The 18718-nt window shown below is 42.2% G+C and overlaps 1 protein-coding gene across 1 annotated transcript in view; it reads right to left on the bottom strand.

Moving 5' to 3' along the window:
- rfx3 (regulatory factor X, 3 (influences HLA class II expression)) overlaps positions 1–18718 on the bottom strand; it is a 265213-nt gene that overhangs the window by 97807 nt on the left and 148688 nt on the right. Inside the window, exon 3 of the mRNA XM_055632801.1 lies at positions 10208–10332. Within this exon, the coding sequence (XP_055488776.1) occupies positions 10208–10324 (117 nt within the window). The 5' untranslated portion in view covers positions 10325–10332. The remainder of the gene's footprint in view (positions 1–10207; positions 10333–18718) is intronic.

The raw sequence follows: 18718 nt of genomic DNA, 5'->3' as shown, positions 1-18718 counted from the left end.
CCAGCCGCGCGGGGCAGTAGTGTCAGGCCCCGCTCCAGGAGCTCTTCAACCCCGCAACTCGGGCGGGGGAAGTCGCCGCCGCAGAAGCCCCGAAAAGCGGTCTCCCCCCAGGGAGCCGTGGGCTCCCGGCGCCGTCGTCCACAGACCTGTAGAGAGCCTCCGACTCTCCGGCGGCAGCAGCAGCAGCAGCAGCAGCAACAGCAGCAACAGCATCAGCAGCAGCAGCGCTCCTCCACCGCTCCGGACTCGGCCAGCTCCGCGACGGCAACGGTGAGTCGGCACCTGAGTCCCCGGTCTCTTCCTGTTGGAGGCCGCTCCTCGTTGCGGCCTCAACGACGACTGAGACCCGACGAGAAAAGGTTGGGTCTCCAGTGCAGGGAGAGATTCAAAAAGTTTCCCCCCCCCTCCCACCCCCCACACACACACACCCCAACAAAAAATAACAAATCACTACATAAAAACACAGACAAAAATAATAAAAAACGCGGACTCCTTCCCCCCTTCTCCTCCCCAGCTTTCCCACAGCCTACTGTCTCCGCCTCTTCCTTTCTTTTTCCCGCCCCCGTCCCTGACATCAGTCTGACGAAGGGTCTCGACCCGAAACGTCGCCTATTCCTTCATTTCATAGATGCTGCCTCACCCGCTGAGTTTCTCCAGCTTTTTTGTCTACCTTATACTTTATAAACAATAATTTGTTGAAACTGAAATCATCCTCAATATACCAATGCAGAAGGTACAAAATATAGTACAATCTGTGGAGGCACATTGAATAATTGAGAACAACTTTGGGATTTCTGCCTAAAACAATGCTTGTGCAGAACTCAAAAAACTGCTGTCAGCTTCAAAAGGTACTTTGGATCTGTCTTCACTAAGGAGGACACAAACAATCTTCCTGATATAGTAGTGGCCAGAGGATCTGGGGTGAAGGAGGAACTGAAGGAAATCCACATTAGGCAGGAAATGGTGTCGGATATGGGACTGTAGGCTGATAAATCTCCAGGGCCTGATGGTCTGCATCCCAAGGTACTAAAGGAAGTGGCTCTAGAAATCGTGGATGCATTGGTGATAATTTTCCAATGTTCTATAGACTCAGGATCAGTTCCTGGGGATTGGAGGGTAGCTAATGTATCCCATAACCATATAACAATTACAACACGGAAACAGGCCATCTCGACCCTTCTAGTCCGTGCCGAACACGTATTCTCCCCTAGTCCCATATACCTGCGCTCACACCATAACCCTCTATTCCTTTCCCGTCCATATAACTATCCAATTTATTTTTAAATGATAAAAACAAACTTGCCTCCACCACCTTCACTGGAAGCTCATTCCACACAGCTACCACTCTCTGAGTAAAGAAGATCCCCCTCATGTTACCCTTAAACTTCTGTCCCTTAATTCTCAAGTCATGTCCCCTTGTTTGAATTTTCCCTACTCTCAGTGGGAAAAGCTTATCCACGTCAACTCTGTCTATCCCTCTCATCATTTTAAAGACCTCTATCAAGTCCCCCCTTAACCTTCTGCGCTCCAAAGAATAAAGCCCTAACTTGTTCAACCTTCCTCTGTAACTTAGTTGCTGAAACCCAGGCAACATTCTAGTAAATCTCCTCTGTACTCTCTCTATTTTTGTTGACATCCTTCCTATAATTGGGCGACCCAAAATTGTACACCATACTCCAGAATTGGCCTCACCAATGCCTTGTACAATTTTAACATTACATCCCAACTTCTATATTCAATGCTCTGGTTTATAAAGGCCAGCACACCAAAAGCTTTCTTTACCACCCTATCTACATGAGATTCCACTTTCAGGGAACTGTCCACAGTTATTCCCAGATCCCTCTGTTCACCTGCATTCTTCAATTCCCTACCATTTACCACGTACGTCCTATTTTGATTTGTCCTGCCAAGGTGTAGCACCTCACATTTATCAGCATTAAACTCCATCTGCCATCTTTCAGCCCACTCTTCCAACTGGCATAAATCTCTCTGTAGACTTTGAAAATCTACTTCATTATCCACAACCCCACCTATCTTAGTATCATCTGCATACTTACTAATCCAATTTACCACACCATCATCCAGATCATTGATGTACATGACAAACAACAGTGGACCCAACACAGATCCCTGTGGCACCCCACTAGTCACTGGCCTCCAATCTGACAAACAACCATCCACCATTACTCTCTGGCATCTCCCATTCAGCCACTGTTGAACTCATCTTGCTACTCCACCATTAATACCCAACAATTGAACCTTCTTAACCAACCTTCCATGAGGAACCTTGTCAAAGGCCTTACTGAAGTCCATATATACAACATCCACTGCTTTACCCTCATCAATTTCCCGAGTAACCTCTTTAAAAAATTCAAGAAGGTTAGTCAAACATGACCTTCCAGGCACAAATCCATGTTGACTGTTCCTAAACAGACCCTGTTTATCCAGATGCTTATATATATTATCTCTAAGCATCCTTTCCATTAATTTGCCCACCACTGACGTCAAACTAACAGGTCTATAATTGCTAGGTTTACTCTTAAACCCCTTTTTAAACAATGGAACAACATGCGCAGTACGCCAATTCTCCGGCACTATTCCCGTTTCTAATGACATTTGAAATATTTCTGTCATAGCCCCTGCTATTTCTACACTAACTTCCCTCAATGTCCTAGGGAATAGCCTGTCCGGACCTGGAGACTTATCCACTTTTATATTTCTCAAAAGTGTCAGTACTTCCTCTTCTTTGAATCTCATAGTTTCCATAGCTACTCTACTTGTTTCCCTTACCTCACATAATTCAATATCCTTCTCTTTGGTGAATACCGAAGAAAATAAATTGTTCAATATCTCCCCCATCTCTTTTGGCTCTTCAGATAGCTGTCCACTCTGACTCTCTAATGGACCAATTTTATCCCTTGTTATCCTTTTGCTATTAATATAGCTGTAGAAACCCTTTGGATTTACTTTCACCTTACTTGCCATAGCAACCTCATATCTTCTTTTAGCTTTTCAAATTTCTTTCTTAAGATTCTTTTTACATTCTTTATACTCCTCAAGCACCTCATTTACTCCATGCTGCCTATAATTATTGTAGATCTCTCTCTTTTTCCGAACCAAGTGTCCAATTTCCCTTGAAAACCATGGCTCTTTCCAATTTTTACTATTTCCTTTCAACCGAACAGGGACATAAAGATTCTGTACTCTTAAAATTTCACCTTTAAATGTCCTCCATTTCTCTTCCACATCTTTCCCATAAAACAAACTGTCCCAATTTACCCCTTTTAAATCCTTTCGCATCTCCTCAAAGTTAGCCTTTCTCCAATCAAAAATCTCAACCCTAGGTCCAGTTCTGACCCTCTCCATAATTATATTGAAACTAATGGTATTGTGATCACTGGACCCGAACTGTTCCCCAACGTATACCTCTGCCACCTGACCCGTCTCATTTCCTAACAGGAGGTCCAGCACCGCCCCTTCTCTAGTAGGTACTTCTATGTATTGCTGCAAAAAACTATCCTGCACACATTTTACAAACTCCAACCCATCCAGCCCATTTACAGAATGTGTTTCCCAGTCTATGTGTGGAAAATTGAAATCTCCCACAATCACTACCTTGTGCTTACTACTAATATCTGCAATCTCCTTACATATTTGCTCTTCCAATTCTCGCTCCCCATTTGGCGGTCTATAATACACCCCTATAAGTGTTGCTACCTCTTTCCCATTTCTCAGTTCCACCCAAATAGCCTCCCTAGACGAGCCCTCTAATCTATCCTGCCAAAGCACTGCTGTAATATCTTCCCTGATAAGCAATGCAACACCTCCACCTCTTGCCCCTCCAATTCTATCACACCTGAAGCAACAAAATCCTGGAATATTTAGTTTCCAATCACAGCCCTCCTGCAACCATGTTTCACTGATCGCCACAACATCATACTTCCAGGTGTCAATCCAGGCTCTAAGTTCATTCACCTTTCTTACAATGCTCCTAGCATTAAAATATACACATTTAAGAAACCAACTGCCTCTCTTATTCTCTGTTTATTGTCTTTTTCTTCTCTCTCCCCTACATTTTGGGTCAGAGTGCTACCATTCTCTGCGTCCTGCCTCACACACTGACTGCTAGCTTTCCCAATTTGAGTCCCTCCCCCCAACCATACTAGTTTAAAGTCTCCCCAGTAGCCTTTGCAAATCTCCCCGCCAGGATATTGGTCCCCCTCGAGTTCAAGTGCAACCCGTCCTTTCTGTACAGGTCGCACCTTCCCCAAAAGAGGTCACAATGATCCAGAAACTTGAATCCATACCCACTGCACCTGTCCCTCATCCACTCATTTATCCTCCACCTCGCTCCATTCCTACTCTCACTATCGCGTGGCACAGGCAGTAATCCTGAGATTGTTACCTTTGCAGTCCTTCTCCTTAACTCTCTACCTAACTCCCTAAATTCTTCTTTCAGGACCTCTTCTCTTTTTTTACCTATGTCGTTGGTACCTATATGTACCACAACCTCAGGCTCCTCTCCCTCCCATTTCAGGATTTCTTGGACACGTTCAGACACATCCCTGACCCTGGCACCAGGGAGGCAAACTACCATCCGGGACTCCTGTCTGCGTCCACAGAATCGCCTATCCGACCCCCTGACTATAGAGTCCCCTATTACAATTGCCCTCCTCTTCTTTTCCTTACCCTTCTGAGCAACAGGACCGGTCTTTGTGCCAGAGGCCCGGCCGCTGTCGCTGCCCCCAGGTAGGCTGTCTCCCCCACCCTTACTCAAACATGAGTACTTATTTTCAAGGTGTACAGCCACCGGGGTACTCACCAGTCCCTGCCTCTGCCCATTGCCCTTCCTAACTGTGACCCAGTTTTCTGTCTCCCGTGGTCTTGGAGTGACCACCTCCCTGTAACTCCTTTCTATGACCTCCTCGCTCTCCCTGAGCAGACAGAGGTCATCGAGTTGCTGCTCCAGGTTCCTAACACGGTCCCTTAGGAGCCCCATCTCGACGCACCTTGCGCAGATGTGGACGTCTGGAGGGCACTCAGACGTCCACTTTTTAAGAAATGCGGGAGAGAGAAAACAGGGAATTATAGACCAGTTAGCCTGACATCGGTGGTGGGGAAGATGCTGGAGTCAATTATAAAAGATGAGATAGCCGAACATTTGGATAGCAGAAACAGGATCGGTCCGAGTCAGCATGGTTTTACGAAGGGGAAATCATGCTTGACTAATCTTCTGGAATTTTTTGAAGATGTAACTAGGAAAATGGACAAGGGAGATGTAGTGTACCTGGACTTTCAGAAAGCATTTGATTAAGTCCCACATAGAGATTAGTGGGCAAAATTAGGGCACATGGTATTGGGGGTAGAGTGCTGACATGGATAGTGAAGTGGTTGGCAGACAGGAAACAAAGAGTAGGGATTAATGGGTCCCTTTCAGAACGGCAGGCAGTCACTAGTGGGGTACCGCAAGGCTCGTGGATGGGACCGCAGCTATTTACAATATACATCAATGATTTGGATGAAGGGATGAAGTAACATTAGCAAATTTGCAGATAACACAAAGTTGGGTGGCAGTGTGAACTGTGAGGAGGATGCTATGAGAATGCAGGGTGACTTGGACAGGTTGGGGGAGTGGGCAGATGCATGGCAGATGTAATTTAATGTGGATAAATGGGAGGTTATCCACTTTGGTAGCAAAAACAGGAAGGCAGATTACTATCTAAATGGCGTCAACTTGGGAAAAGGGGAAGTACAGCTGGATCTGGGGGTCCTTGTTCATCAGTCTATGAAAGTAAGCATGCAGGTACAGCAGGCAGTGAAGAAAGCAAATGGCATGTTGGCCTTTATAACAAGAGGAATCGAATATAGGAACAAAGAGGTCCTTCTGCAGTTGTACAGAACCCTAGTGAGACCACACCCGGAGTATTGTGTGCAATTTTGGTCCCATCATTTGAGGAATGACATTCTTGCTATTGAGGGAGTGCAGCGTAGATTTACAAGGTTAATTCCAGAGGTGGCAAATGTATATGCTGTTATACACTCGATGAGAGTTTCTTTGAAAATACTGTTAAGGGTTTTAGAGGCAGGAAACATGTTTCCAATGTTGGGAGGATTCCAGAACCAGGGGCCACAGTTTAAGAATAAGGAGTAAGCCATTTAGAACGGAGACGAGGAAACACTTTTTCTCACAGAGAGTGGTGAGTCTGTGGAATTCTCTGCCTCAGAGGGCGGTGGAGGCAGGTTCTCTGAATGCTTTCAAGAGAGAGCTAGATAGGGCTCTTAAAGATAGGGGATATGGGGAGAAGGCAAGAACCAGGTACTGATTGGGGATGATCAGCCATGATCACATTGAATGATAGTGCTGACTCCTACTCCTATTGTCTAAAATATAATAACTGTGAACACCGACAGGTTTCTTTATCATTATAATTGCAAAATTCAAGTCTTCACATGCGTTTAACATCTCTGTTCAATGTTAGATATCATTTACCGTTATTCTTTCATTTATCACAATTTCCTATTGTGTTATGGTTTTTCACTTTTGATTTGAATTTTCTAAACTATTTTGTTGCAGCACTTTCACAAGCTTAACTAACTACTTACATGACACTGATTTTTTTCATTTTTTGGCTGAAGATTATTTAACTGGCTGAAGATAATCAGGCACAAAGTTTCTCATAATGTTCAGTCCAGATTCTATTGACCATATTCATTTCAGCTGCTTCTGGATGTAGGTACCTCTGCATACTTTCCACAATTGACTCACTTGGACTCCAATAATAGATATGTGAAATTAAATTGCATGAATTAATTTTGTATTTTGTATTCACTGGAATTTGTACCAATTCCTCAATTTATGAAGGGCTCATGCTGCCTTGACACGTTAAGCTAAAATTCATAAAACTCAAAAGCACTCCTGTTGGATTCAAATCTGATTGTGTTCCAGAGCTCAAAGGTTTGGGATAAAAACACGGTCATTTAAAACTAGTTCAATACAAGTATCTAAGATGCGACGGTACACAAAAATGCTGGAGAAACTCAGCGGGTGCAGCAGCATCCATGGAGCGAAGGAAATAGGCAACGTTTCGGCCGAAACCCTCCTTCAGGCTCTAAGATGCGACCACCCTTCAGCTCTTGTGTCTTTTCCCAGCAACCCTCCCCTGATTGTGATAATCTCCCACCCTCCAATATTTATTCCATGTCATTTGAACCTCAGTGAGGCTCAAACGAAACTCCTTTTCCACAGCCATACAAACAAAACAATTCCTACAAGACACACAAACAATTCAATTTACACAAACATCCATCACAGTGAGTTTCCTCCTCACTGCGATGGAAGGCAAAGTCTTTTCTTTGCACCATTTCTCCCGATGTCGAAGCCCCAGGTAGGCGCTGGAATGTCCTGCGGCCACTATAGCCGCGCCGGGCGATGTATGGCCCCGCTCCGGGTCGTTCCAACCCCGCGACATGGGCTGAAAAAGTTGCGTTGCGGGATCTCCGAAAATCGGTCTCCCACCCGGACCCGCGAGCTCCCGATATTCCAGTCCACACGTCTGCAGCTGGAGCCTCTGAGCTCCGGAATCGGGCCGCAGCAGCGAGCCACCACCGCTCCCCACGGTCCGAGGCCGGCCAGCCCCACAATGGTGAGTCTGCAGACTGGAGCCCCCAGGTCATTCCCGTTGGAGGCCGCTCCACGGTACTAGGCCCCAACGACAATGGAGACCCGACAGGGAAAAGGTTGGGTCTCCCGTGCAGGGAAGAGATTTTTTTAAGTTTCCCCCTCCCCCCCCCCCCCCCACATATACACAGTTAAAAACAGTATTTAAAAAAACCACGAACAACTACATTTAACAAGACAAAAAATAAAAAAAAGACAGACAGGCAACGTGAGTTGCGCCGCCACTCGAGATGGCCACAAGCCACATGCCACACATGCAGGTCTCTCACTGTATTTTCCCACTCCAAGTTCTGGCCATCCCTTGCCCCTGCTAATTCTAATGCAAGCCATGCTCACCCTAACTCTCCACCCACCATTTATGTAGTTTTTCTTTTTTTTTGGCGCGCATTTTTGTTGGCAGTTGCACTGTTGGGATCCGTCCATTGGGATGTCAATTGTAATTGTTAACATTTAGTAGTGTATCTTACAGAAAAAGTGTAAATCAAGGATATGCACCCTGAAGAATGAATTATGAGACAGTGAAAATTTGTGAACAGAATGTTCATAAATTGTGGCCTACCAGTAATGTATGGGATGGTGTGGATGAATTTTTCACCATATTAAGAGGAACTGATGGAATAAGCTGAAACAAGCTCGTCAGCTAATTGGGAAATGGGGGACATATATATGCAAGCCTTTTATGAATGAAATTAGGACACATTTCAACTGGCCCAGGGTGGCTTAAATTCAGAATGTTTTTCTCAGTCAAATGTTAATATTTAAAACTGAGATTGATGGATGTTCTTAACCAAAGTTATAAATTGAGGGATGTCAAAAAGAAAGATTAAATGCAGAATTAGGTCAGAGATCAGGTGAAACCTCATTGAAATTTGGAACCCATTGTTTAGACAAGCTCCTGGAACATTTTCCCAGCTGAGAGGAGCAAGGCTTGTTGAACAAAAATGCAAAAGATGCAGAAGAGTTAGAATATGAGGCACCGATTGTGTCCAAGACATTTAGTGGTGACAGTGAGTTGACAGGTAGAGAATGTTCAGAAAAGTGGATAAGATAGAATATCCGTGAATATCCACATTGCAATCCACAGTAACTTGCATGTATTGATTGTAGTCTGCCAACTTCAAGCTCCCTATTCACTTAAACCATTTTGTCATTTAACCACTACTATATCCACCATTTATTGGCAACATCCTGGGTTTCTCCTTTACATTAGAGATAGCCTGCACTTCTAGGAACTGATGTGTATTTTGGTTGAAACTGGTGCAGTTGCTCACAAAGTGAAGATGGAATGGGAAAAGGTCGGAGAATACTACAGCATGAGAAAGGGAAGATTCCAAGGTTTTAAAACACTGCAGCAGAAGTCGTGATAGTGAAACTGCATGATCAGCAACTTCACAAGATGCCAACACACACACATCCAGATGGCACTCAGAGCTCAGGCAGTCAGGACTGAGCTGACAGACCAAGTGCTTGATGCTAAGAATATAGGAAAACCTGAATGTATTGAAACTCATAAAACACAAATGCAAAAGTGCAAGTATAAGGAACCTTGATTATGTTGCACAATTCATTTAAATTGGACACAATGCACAGGAACGCAAAAGGCTGATTGACTTAGCCCAGTAAATCAAGGACACAGTCCTCCCCACCATCTATTCTAAAGCATCTGCAAGAGGTATTTCCTCAATAAGTGGCATCTATCATAAAGGATCCCCACCAACTGGGTCATGTACTCTTCTTGTTGTGACCATTGGGCAGGAGGAACAGAAACCTGAATTCCCATATACCAGGAGCAGCACCAGCCACTTTTTCGACAACCATCAGGTTCTTAAACTGCACAACCCTAATCCTGTTTTAAGATTTTAGATGGTATTGAAAATATGCCAAAGTCAAACCTGCCTGTAATGCCAGAATATTTTTGAAGACAAATCTAAGACTATCATCTAGGAATTGAGGGAAAATAATTTCCAGAAGTATGGGAAAAGTGATTATTGCAACCTATCAAACTACCTAACAATACTCTGCCTGCCATAAAATTTGATGGTAACATCACTAAATGATAAACTTCCTCTCATCAAAGTCATTAAGCTGGTGAAGAAGGAGATGGTGGCTTCTATAAGGTGGTTTTCCGACTAAACTGGCAAAATAATTTGGTAGAATGCTCCATCCTCAGAATATTCAAACAAGCACCAAGACTTTGTTCAGTCAGTGGTAAAAAGAACCCACCTTATTAGATCCTTGACATATGGGGAGAAATTCAACATCTCAGGACATCAAAAGGCTGGATCAGTGGGAATGAAATGGTCCTCTACCTAATCCTGGAATATCTGTTTACCTTGGGACCTGGAAGGGGATGCAGTGATCTTTGTCAAGGTTAATCCCATACAGCTGTGCAGGGCAGTGCACTCTGCTCAATTGATTGTTCACATTGAGACAAATATTAACTTCTATTGAAAGTTGATAAATTCTGTGGAAAATGCAATTGTGAACAGAGAAAAACAGTATCACTGATGTTTCAACTGAATACCCTACCTGTTGCTGAACTGGTACCTGTTGTACCACCTGGGCCTGCACCGCCTGCTGTCCTGCTACCGAGGTCTGCAAAGTCACTGTTGATGTGGTGTCTGACCCAGCCTCAGAAGTCTGCATATTGGGCTCTAAAGAAACACAGAGAAACAAATCAGCCACATTCTTACAAATGTTGATATTTCAGGTTGAGGAAAAATAAACTCAGATGTCAATTTGATATTCCTGTTAAAAACAAAAAGTACAATGTAGTAGAACACAGTAATGCAGAACATTATCAAAGAGAATTTTGTTAAGCTGGGTTGTCATGGAGTCGGAGAGAAATGCAAATTGGTGGTGATGGTGGTGGTGTTTTCCATATCTGTAAATGCCATCCATAAAGCAACCTTATATTAAGCTGATTGAGCACAAAATCACAACCTGATGAAGTGAACCAACAAATGGAAAGTCCCAGATTCAGCAGGAGGTGATTTCAGGTAGGATCACATGGTAGATCTGGTACAAAACCTGAAGAGATATCACTTGAAAAATGTGTCTAACTTTAAAATTATTAACAACAAAATTAAATGGGCATTCTACTTCAAAGAATCTGTCTGTCCTGTTTTCCAAATTAATCAATTGCATTTTCACTTCCAGAAAAGTTCACAGATATATCCCTTATCCTTACAGCCAGAAAATTAAATTGTGATCCTGCGTGTGTATTTGTTATTGGGTCAACTATTTCTTATCAACCTGTATTGTTGGTCCATTGCATGGAATATTCAATGAAATTAATTATGATAATCATCACTTAAAATGATGGTGCAAATCTGACAAACAGAACTCACCAAATGTCTGAAGAAGGGCCTCGACCCGAAACGTCTCTCCAGAGATGCTGCCTGTCCTGCTGAGTTAATCCAGCATTTTGTATCTACCTTCACCAAATGTATGCTAGTTTTTGGAGGAACAAGTGACTTCAGACTGAAAAACTCCAGGGGGAGTACAAAGGTGAAAAGATGTGCCAGAAATTTCAAGCGATAGGTGAATACAAGTGAGAAGTGGTTGATTGGGAATGAGTCAGGTGGAGGAGGAAAGGGTGGAGATGGCAATAGAGGCAGGGAGGTTATAAGTAATGAACAAAAAGATGCAAATTCTGCATACTGATAGGAAAATAAGGTGAAGAATGAAACTGAATGCAGAGTGGTTGCAGAAGGGAACAACACAGGGAGGGGAGAGGTGAGCAGTAGGGAGAAAGGGATCTGGTGGGAGAGGTGTGGATGAGTGTGACGGAATATGGGTGAACAGGGCTGGGGGATATGGTGGAAAGAACAAGGTGTGAGAGAGACCAATAGGATGAGAAAGGGACAGAGGTTACCTTAAATTGGAGAATTCAATCCTCATTGTAGACTACCCAGACAGAATACAAGTGCTGTTCCTCTAATACTAAGTTTAAAGCTGCCATTGGATAACAATCACAGAGGGCAACTTTTAACATTTTTCCTCTACATATATGCATTACAACATAAGAGTCTCAAACAGATATACTAACAATAAAATGCACAATGTTTTACCTATGATCTTTATACTATTACCAAATAACACTGAATCAATCGAACATTGTTGATCATCAACAACCATTTGCTGTATATTAAAATCAAACATTTAATATATTTTTAAAAGCATCTAAAAATCTACACGCATACCTTGGATACTTCATACTTACAACATTTACTCAAGTTTATTAATTGTTCAGTTCTTATTGTAATTATGCTCACTAAGTTTTGGCCTGAAGGTTCGTCTTTTGAGGTTTGGAACACAAATGTTGCTTATTTTAACAGAGCTTCTTTTCAAGTCACTCTAGGATCTGAACAGGTAAGTGCCTGGTGCACAATATTACCCTAGGGCTGTCACCTTACTTTTTAGGTGTTTAGGTTTATTACTACCAAACGTACTGAGGTATAGTGAAAAAAAAATGCTTTGCATGCTACCCAATCAAATCAGATAATACTATACATAAATATAGTGAAATTGAGGGCAATGTGGAAGTTAGTGGTGAAATTAATGAAATTCTGCACAGATGCAGGAGGCAGCCTCTATGCAGTTGTTGATATAGTGGAGAAACAATTAGGGATTAGGACCAGTGTACACCAAGAACAAGGAATGTTGAACATAACCAACAAAAAGGCAGGCATAGGTGGGGGGAATATCCATGGCTACACCCTTAACTTGCAAAAGTGAAAGAAGTCGAAGGAAGTTGTTAAGGGTGATGACAAGTTCTGCAAAGTGGAGGAGAGTGTTACTAGAGGGAAATTGGTTGGGTCTCTGTTCAAGGATGAAATGGAGGGCCTTGAGTTCTTCCTGATGGGGGATGGAGGAGTAGAGGAAATGAAACTCAAGAAGAGTCAAGGGTTTTATTGTCATGTCCTGAAATGGAACAATGAAATTCTTACTTGCAGCAGCACAACAGATATGTTAACCTAGTATAAAGTCCATGGTAAAGATGAATGACTGGGGTCTAAATGAGTGACTAAACACAAAGTTATTAAAAAGTTGAAGGTGTCTCAGACTTAGGTGGGAAGAGACTGGACAAGGGAGGATAGGATAGAATTAAGGTACATGGAGGCAAGTTCAGTGGGGCAGGATCAGGCAGAAACAATGGATCTGCCAGCGCTGCTCTGTTAGTGGATTTTGGGGTGGAGGTATAAGCGGGCAGTGCGGGGCTGAGGAATTATAAGGTTGGGGGCTATGGAGGACAGATTGCCAGAGGTGATGAAATCAGAGACAGTCTTGGAGATAATGGCCTGGTTTTCATCTGTAGGGTTATGGTCTGGGGTAGATATGAGGAGATGTCTTGAGAGCTGGTGCTCGGCCTCAGCATAGTAGAGGTCAGCTTGCCAGACTACAATGGCACCTCCCTTGTCGGTGGGTTTAATGGCGTTCCTTCTCATTCCCACACTTACCTTTCCTAGGCCTCCTCTATTCCCAGAGTGAGGCCACATGCAAATTGGAGGAACAGCACCTTATGTTTTGCTTGGGTAGCTTTGTTTTGCTTGGGTAACTCAACTATTGTTACAGCCTTCAACTCATTGTCGAAGCTACCTAAAATTATAGATTTGGGCTCCCACCATCTCTAGCCAACAATCGGCCTATTGGGAAAACTCTTTGCCCAAAGTAATCTGTTGCTGGCCCCCATTTGATCTATTTTATTCCCTCTCGCTTCCAGTCCCTCTCCCCCACCTCCCCATTACAATCAGTCTGAAGAAGGGTTCCAACCCAAAATGTCACCTATCCATTTTCTTCAGCGATGTTGCCTGACCTGCTGAGTTACTCTTGCATTTTGCATCTATCTTTGGTATAAACCAGCATCAGCGGTTCCTTTTTTGTTTACACACATAGTCTTCTTTGGTATGCAGTCATCTACACACTTGCTGATGTAGTCTGTGACAGCAGCGACATATTCATTCATATTTAGCCAGTCCACCGACTCAAAGCAGTCACAGAGGATTTCATCTGTTTCCTCAGACTAGCACTGCAGAACTTTCTGCACCAAGTCTTCCTTTGGTTTCTGCTTGTAAACAGGGAGGAGTAGTTTAGCCAGGTGCTCAGATTTAGCAACGTGTGGTAGGGGAACAGAGCAGTGATTGAAGTCCCCAACTATTATGACCAAGGCTTCAGGATACTTTTGTTCAAGACTATTGGCAACTATCAGATTAGCTGACAAAATTAAAATGTTTTCAGGTGAACATAAAAAAATGAAATTCTTACTTGCTGCAGCTTTACAGGTACATTTAATGCAACAACTGCAAATTAACAGTTATTCTAAGCAAACCAGACCTTGATAGTGCAAGTGCCAAAGTACACAGAGGGGAGATAGCAGATGTGAGAGATAATGGTGAAAAGGTGGGAAGAATGCCACAGAAGTGTTAGCAGAGTGGAGGCATGAATGCTGAAAGAAGATGTGACAGGTGGCAATAAATTCTATATTTTCCAGGCAACTTCTGTCCAAATATTATTTTGTGTGTAGAGATGTGCAACAGCAAAAATCAGAGATACTGGAAATTAAAGATGAAGACGTGATGTGGCTGTAAAAAGTTGGCGTTATGGAACAGAGAAGCCCTGAAATTTTTTTGAATATAATTAGAACACTAAATTAAACTTGATGGATGTTCCAGACCCAATATTGGTCAGTAGTGATGGTGTGATGGGACAGGGGATTCTGTGCTGCATACTGGGAGCAGAAGTACACCAATAATAGTGAATGAAATGGTGAACAAAAATGCACTTGAACATCAGTGGGGGCAAGTATCAAAAGCCTGCATTTATGAAACATTCCATAGTCAATAAAGTACTTCTGCAGTGACTGTGATGCTGTAATAACATGGCAGCCTATCTGGCCACAGCAAGATTCCAAAATCAACAAATAAATAAATGACAATTCACTTATTTTAGGTATCAGCTGGCTGGGACACAGAGACAATTCCAAAAGCACTGAGTTTTCTTGTGCTTATTTGTTGTGTAGATAACATCGCACTCTTTAACATTTAATCTGAGAACCAGGACTTCTGATGGCATCAACATCTCAATACTGCACAGAAGTGTCATAAAACACATTTGAATCTCAGGAACCGGAAATGAATGCACCACATTTTCTCCACCTTGCTACCATCAACGTTTTTAAGGTTCTCATTTAAGATTTTACATGCTAATGGGTTGGGCTAATGTGGATGATCAGCCATGATCCCAGTGAATGGTGGTTCTGGCTCGAAAGACCGAATGTCCTACTCCTGCCTATTGTCTATTGTCAAAGTAGCTGATATCATAGAAGTGAAATTAAGCTGTCGAAATGATGTAGGGGCGAATGTTCAGTTAAGTTCAACAAGCACTAATGTTGGTAACCATATGGTGGAATAGTGTGTGCATGTTTGGGATGGAATTGACCACAACAGTAAGCAATTATGATGGTGACTGAAGAGAATTGTTTCAATTTTTTTTTGCAGAGAAATAGTAGGAAAAGTAGGAAGGAAAATTTAGACATGTGACATCCTGCTAAAATTAAAAGCAGGACATACTTCAAACTTTCCCTCCAAGGTTCCCACAGGTATAGGAAATGTGTATTTTCTGAAGTTTGTGAATTTTTGAAATTATCTGCCTCAATGGTACCTTTATCACATGTACCAAGGTACAGTGAGATTTTTGTTTGCATACAGATCAGTAAGATTATTGCCATACACAAATATAATCCCTGGTTAAGCATATAATGCATGGAAACAGCCCACTGAGTCTTTATGCAATAGTCGCCAAGTTTTGGGACCATTTCACAGTCCTAACTGCATATAGTCATAAAGGCCTGTTGCAGCCTTCCCCTCCATCTGGTCATCCCACGAACTGTCGTCCTTCTCCTTGCCCGGTCGGTGGAGTTGAGACTAAGCATTGGATCAACCTTTATCTTGTTGAGCAATGGAACAGGTTTCTCCTGCTACTATTTCTTCTGCTCATATCATTCAAATGTGAATAGATGACTAAATCTGTTCAGTACAAAATACTTTTTGTGTATGCGATAATTGGTGTGAATGTGAGATGGTGTTCATCTAAGCAACTATCTAATTATTCCAGAACTTCTAAGATAAAAAGCTGTATTTTCACTCCTGTGCAAATCTGTACAATTAAGGGAGAGAACACAAATTAAATGTATGCCTATCCCACTTGAATATACCCATTCGATGAGGGACTATCGCATTCCATACTGTTTTTACAGATTTTTTCTTATAAACGCCCTCAATTTGCAAGAAAATGCTATACCTGGAAGACAACTATTTACTCAGACAGAATGATTTATGCAAAATGCTTCCTGAGAGACCCAGACTGCTGGTGTAGAGGCTTCCGGTTGGAATTTACCATATGCTTCTGTGCAGCACTCAGTCCTTGTGCCAACATTTCAGTTGGATGGTAATGTAACCAGTATGCAAATGAGTCACGATCATTTGCAGAAATATATTACATTTTAGTTTGGTCATGTTTAGCTAATTGAACTATCGTGTGTATTAGAGCAACAAATGGTAGCTTGGCAAGGCTAACTTTAATTAAACAGATTCATCTGTTAATGGTCCCATTTTTACATAGTTTATTGAAAGAGCAGTTTAAATCTGGTATAATTGCAGTCATTTTTTGGTTATTTTCTTTCTTTTAGGGTCTGTCGTTCTACCAAAATTAGCACTCCTCACATAACAAACTATTGTCCAATGCAGCTCGGCCCTTGGACCTCCCTTTGCACAGAGATCACTGCAATAATAATCTCCTGGCTACATTCTGTAAAAAAGCAATATATCATTTGTTTCTATAAATGACAAGATCTATAAAGATAAGAAAGCTTGTTCAGTCCCTTAATACATTGATGTAAAGCTCTCAGATTGCCCCACAAATACATCTTATTGTATTCTCTACACGTGTATAGATTTTTTCATTCCTTCCCTATTTAAACCAAAAATAACTTCTTTCAAAGTTGACTATTTAATGAAATTAACAGTTAACTCTAAGTGAATGATGGGGACAGATTTGGAGGATTTAGAAGATACAAGCTCAGCCTGGGCTTGGATAAAACATTTAGGATGACAGTCTTCCGAATCAACCCGACACAAATATTGTGGAATAATGATGAATCAGTGACTATGTAGTTTATGCAGAAGCTGAAAAAAATATTTTCCCTTTGCAATTTTTTAAACAAAGTAATTTATGACGTACCTAGGATAATTACTAATCTTTCTCATTTGGCTCATATTCTCCTAAAGCTTTCCTGTCCATGTACTTGTTCAAATGTCTTATAAATGTTGTGATGGTACCTGCCACAACTAACTCTCTGGCAGCTCATTCCATATACCCACCATCCTTAGTGTGGAAAAAGCTGCTCCTCAGGTTCCTAACCCCTCTCACGTTAAAGATGAACAATGAAATTCACATCAAATGTGACACACCTTCGATTGAGAATACTGATCTATTTTTAATTAACAAACATGAGACTATTTAAGAAAAAAATCAAAGATGAGTTAATTTCATATTTTGTTTTGAGGAAAGATGACCATTTTGCAAACTCCATAAAATCGCATGACCTAAAAGTAATCTTCTGCGTTATATTTGTCTTATCTAACTCCTCAGAGGGCCAATTCAAGATCTTAATCTTCATTCTACTCTACAATTATCATTTTGTTCAAAAATTACACAATTTTAGATAATTCTACCTTTGTATCAGTATCCACTGACGCTGCCCGACTGCTGAGCATTTCCGACACATGACCAGCATTTCACAGCTCTTGCATGTTCTCACTCTTACACTTTATGCTTCATTGTTTATCACAATGGAACACCTGTCCTCATTTATTGCAGATATTCTTTTGTTCCTATCCATTTTTCCCCACACTCTCTCTGCAACTTTAAACTTATTTTCTCTTTTCCATTTCTGACATTGAGCCTTCAATACGAAACAATAACTCTATTTCTCTTTCCAAATGGGCTGCCTGACATGCTAAGTGTTTTTAACAGTTCCTGTTCTTACTTTTCTTTTCTGTTTATTTTATTGTTGGCCATTGTAGATGGTTTATGCATGCAACCAATAATGAAGCTACCTCAGTACCACTAACCACGCCCTAGTTATCAAGTATAATAACACTCTCTCTTCCTATCTCTCTCTCTCTAGCACGGTGACAGACTGCGTGCAGTTAGTGCTGGATCATGTTTAATCTGTGCGTTTATTAAAGAGTTAAGTAAAGTTACAAGTGTGTGAGATTCACTTCTTTACATGGCGTCGGCAAGTTAATTCTCGCGCCTCCTGTTTATCGGGTTTTATTTCATGAGTTTGTTTCTTTGTCATAGTTTTACTCTCCTTGTGTCACCATGGCTTCCTCATGCCGCAAACCCACGCCCCTGGTCTTTGATGCAGACATAGCGGAGCGCTGGGCGACTTTTGAGATGGGTTTTACCCACTACATGAACATTGCTCATCGCAACGATCCTGATGCCGTTAAAGCTTCCCTTTTTCTAAATCTTGCTGGTCCTGATGCCATGAGGAGAGCACAAGCCTTCACCTACAGTCCCGCGGTCCGGGATGAACATGATCAGGTCCAAGTACCTGCAGAGTCTGCCGACGACCCGGTATGTCTGTTGCGAAAATTCGCTGAGCTTTGTGACCTGCCCTCTAACCGCATTTTAGAGAGAGCCAAGTTTTTTACCAGAAAGCAGCAGCATGATGAGCCTGTTGAATGTTTTATTGCTGATCTGCGTTACCTCGCTCAGAGGTGCCGATTTGATAAGATGACTGAACAGCTTACTAGAGACATTCTAGTGACGGGGATGCTCGATCAGAAATTACGATCGGAGCTACTAAGGAAACCATATCTTACTCTAACCGAAGCCATGCACGCATGCAGGTTAGCCGAAGTCGTTGACCCGCTGTTCGGACAGCGGGGGGTCTGATAATAAATCGATTAATTTAACAGGTCTCACCAGGTCTCAACGTCCTAACATAGTTAACACCAGACCCATGTCGCG

The sequence above is a fragment of the Leucoraja erinacea genome, chromosome 3, assembly GCF_028641065.1.
Source record: "Leucoraja erinacea ecotype New England chromosome 3, Leri_hhj_1, whole genome shotgun sequence".
NCBI lineage: Eukaryota > Metazoa > Chordata > Chondrichthyes > Rajiformes > Rajidae > Leucoraja > Leucoraja erinaceus.
The sequence above is the reverse complement of the archived record's forward strand: the minus strand, read 5'-3'. Positions and strand labels throughout refer to the sequence as shown.